This window comes from Salvelinus sp. IW2-2015, linkage group LG6.1 (assembly GCF_002910315.2).
Source record: "Salvelinus sp. IW2-2015 linkage group LG6.1, ASM291031v2, whole genome shotgun sequence".
Taxonomy (NCBI): domain Eukaryota; kingdom Metazoa; phylum Chordata; class Actinopteri; order Salmoniformes; family Salmonidae; genus Salvelinus; species Salvelinus sp. IW2-2015.
Window position 1 is genome coordinate 4,465,562 of NC_036845.1, and position 3,464 is coordinate 4,469,025.

Sequence of the window (3,464 nt, forward strand, 5' to 3'; positions counted from 1 at the left end):
TCACAAGATCTGTATCTTTCATCTGGTGTCTTGGACTTGTGATTTAATGATATTTAGATGCTACTATCTACTTCTGAAGCTATGCTATCTATGCTAATCAGTGTGTGGGGGGTGGGGGGTGCTCCCGGATCCGGGTTTCTGAGGCAGTAAAAGTTAACATCACATGGAGCTAATTTCCTGCTGTTTTTTCTTTAATAACAGTCTTTTATGTCCAACAATGAAAATTACACACACATTTTTTTTCTCCAACTTTTGTCTTTATTTTTTTGCTCAGAAAACTTGGGGGGGGCAAAACAAAACACCCGCGGGCCAAATTCGGACAGAGGGCCACCAGTTGGGGAACCTTGTCTTAGAGATTTACTCAGAAAGACTCAGCTGTGATTCTAACATGTATCAACTCAGGGTGTGAATAATTATGTAAAATAGATATTTATGTATTTAATTTGTAATACATTTGCAAAAGTGTCTAAAAACATGTTTTTACTTTGTCATTCTGGAGTATTGTGTGTAGATGGGTGAGATTTTTTATTTATTTAATTCATTTTGAATTCAGGCTGTAACACAAAATGCGGATTAAGTCAAGGGSTTTGAATACTTTCTGAAGGCACTGTATGTATATAATGGTGTGTATAGACAGTATGGACAGTATATGAATAGGAAGGTTGTGTACAGCAGTAGTTATATAGGATGAGCCATGACTACAATACAGTATATACATATAAAGTGGGTCAAACAGTATGGAAACATTATTAAAGTGACCAGTGTTCAATGACTATGTAGATAGGGCAGCAATCAATGTGGATTTGGGCATGCTCTCTCTGCTGTTTCCTGAAGTCCACGATCAGCTCCTTCGTTTTGTTGACATTGAAGGAKAAGTTATTTTCCTGGCACCACTCTGCCAGATGCCCTCACCTCCTCCATGTAGGCTGTCTCGTCATTGTTGGTAATCAGGTCTCCCACTGTTGTGTCATTAGCAAACTTGAGTTGGAGAAGTGAGTGACCACGCAGTCATGAGTGAACAGGGAGTACAGGAGGGGGCAGAGCATGCAACCCTTGTTCAGGATCAGCATGGGGAGATGTTGTTGCCTACCCTCACCACCTGGAGTTGGCCAATCAGGAAGTCCAGGATCTAGTTGCAGAGGGCGGGTTTCAGACCCAGGGTCCTGAGCTTAGTGATGAGCTTGGAGGGTACTATGGTGTTGAAGGCTGAGCTGTGGTCAATGAACATACATAGGTATTCCTCTTGTCCAGATGGGATAGGGCAGTGTGCAGTTCAATGGCGATTGCGTCATCTGTGGATCTGTTGTATGAAAATTGTAGTGGGCCAAGGCTGTCAGGAACAGTAGAGGTGACATGATCCTTAACTAGCCTCTCAAAGCACTTCATGATGACAGAAGTGGGTGTTACGGGGCGATAGTCATTTAGTTCAGTTACCTTCGCTTTCTTGGGTACAGGAACAATGTTGGACATCTTGAAGCAAGTGGGGACAACAGACTGATGAAATTATACTGAACAAAAATATAAATGCAACAAGTGTTGGTCCCATGTTTCATGAGCCGAAATAAAATATTTCAGAAATTTCCATATGCACAGAAAGCACATTTCTCTCAAATGTTGGCCACTTGTTTACATCCCTGTTAGTGAGCATTTCTCATTTTCCGAGATAATCCATCCACCTAACATGTGTGGCAATCAAGAAGCTTATTAAACAGCATGATCATTACACAGTTGCACATTGGGCTGAGGACATTAAAAGGCCACTCTAAAATGTGCAGTTTTGTCACACAATGTCACAGATGTCTCAGGTTTTGAGGCAGCGTGCAATCGGCATGCTGACTGCAGGAATGTCTACCAGAGCTGTTGCCAGAGAATGTAATGTTAATTTCTCTAAAATAAGCCGACTCCAACGTAATTTTCGGGAATTTGGCAGTACGTCCAACCGGCCTCTCAACTACAGACCACGTGTAACCACCCCAGCCCAGGACCTCCAGATCCGGCTTTTTCCTCAACGGGATCATCTGATACCAGCCACCCGGAGACAGCTGATGAAACTGAGGAGTATTTCTGTCTGTCATAAAGCCCTTTTGTGGGGAAAAACTCATTCTGATTGGCTGGGCCTGGCTCCCCAGTGGGTGGGCCTGGCTCCCAAGTGGGTGTGCCTGGCTCCCCAGTGGGTGGGCCTGGCTCCCCAGTGGGTTGGCCTGGCTCCCAAGTGGGTGTGCCTATGCCCTCCCAGGTCCACCCATGGCTGCGCTCCTGCCTAGTCATGTGAAATCCATAGATTAGGGCATAAATTATTTAATTCAATTGACTTACTTCCTTATATGAACTGTAACTCCGTAAAACCCTTGAAAGTGTTGCATGTTGCGTTTATATTTTTGTTCAGTGTATATAAAACATTTAAATTCTACATTCTCTCTGTTGTTTTCCAGACGGACGCTGCGCTCATGTACGATGCCGTGCACGTGGTGGCCGTGGCCGTGCAGCAGTCTCAGCAGATCACTGTCAGCTCCCTACAGTGCAACAGACACAAACCCTGGCGCTTTGGGAACAGATTCATGGCCCTCATCAAAGAGGTACGTAGTATTACACATTACACACCGGCCCACTGGAAAGGCAGGGGAGGGATGGACATGGAGAGAGAGAATGAAAGAGCGAGAGATAGCCTGCACACACAGGAGAACACCTACAACACACATAGGAGAGAGACACACAAGAGAGACATACAGAGAGACAAGCTGGATGGTGACAGGGGGGCAATCAAAGAAATCAATGTAAATGAAAGAGAAAGGCTTTGTTTTTACTGCATTTTTACAGTATGTACGTTCATACTGCTCCGAGAGCAGCAACCATCTTATTCTTAAACCTGTCTCTCTGTTTTCATATCATGTCCCTACAGAATGGGTCTACATAATCTTCATCTGGGCTAATTATTCCTCAGTGTGCTAGATAGATTCTGGAAACTGGGGCGGTTAATCCAAACCTCCCTGTCTGTTAGGCAGTTAAAGATATATAGCCCAGGCTATATTTAGGGTCTGTAAAGCCTAGCTACCGTGTTCTGTTCTGTTTGCTCTGTGAGATATCACCAGAACACTCACACTGCTTGTGGCTGGGGGGTGGCGTGGGTGGAGGGTGGTGAGGGAGGAATGGGGGGATGAGGTTTTGACATATTAAAGCTCTTGGTCTCGAACCGCCGCGCAAATAATCTCACATCTCGCCACTTCTAGTGCTCTCTCTCTCTAAGCCTGTGGACCAGTACTAGGGTGGACGCCAGCCCTCATAAATGACACCGCTGTTTAGCCTGATGGTCTTTATACACCACTGCATTGTCGATCCAGATTGACACACAGGGTAACATTACACTATCGGTGCATGGCCACTGTATCACAGGCTAACACTGAACTATCACTGCATGGCCATTGTATCACAGGCTAACACTGAACTATCACTGCATGGCCACTGTA

At 44.9% G+C, this 3,464-nt stretch overlaps 1 protein-coding gene across 1 annotated transcript in view; it reads left to right on the forward strand.

Annotated features, from left to right (window-relative positions):
- The window catches only part of LOC111964614 (glutamate receptor ionotropic, kainate 2-like), a 188,741-nt gene extending 185,827 nt beyond the window's left edge, over positions 1-2,914 (forward strand). Inside the window, exons 8-9 of the mRNA XM_023988460.3 lie at positions 2,433-2,576; positions 2,900-2,914. Of these exons, the coding sequence (XP_023844228.1) occupies positions 2,433-2,576; positions 2,900-2,914 (159 nt within the window). The remainder of the gene's footprint in view (positions 1-2,432; positions 2,577-2,899) is intronic.
- The last annotated feature ends 550 nt before the right edge of the window (positions 2,915-3,464 follow it).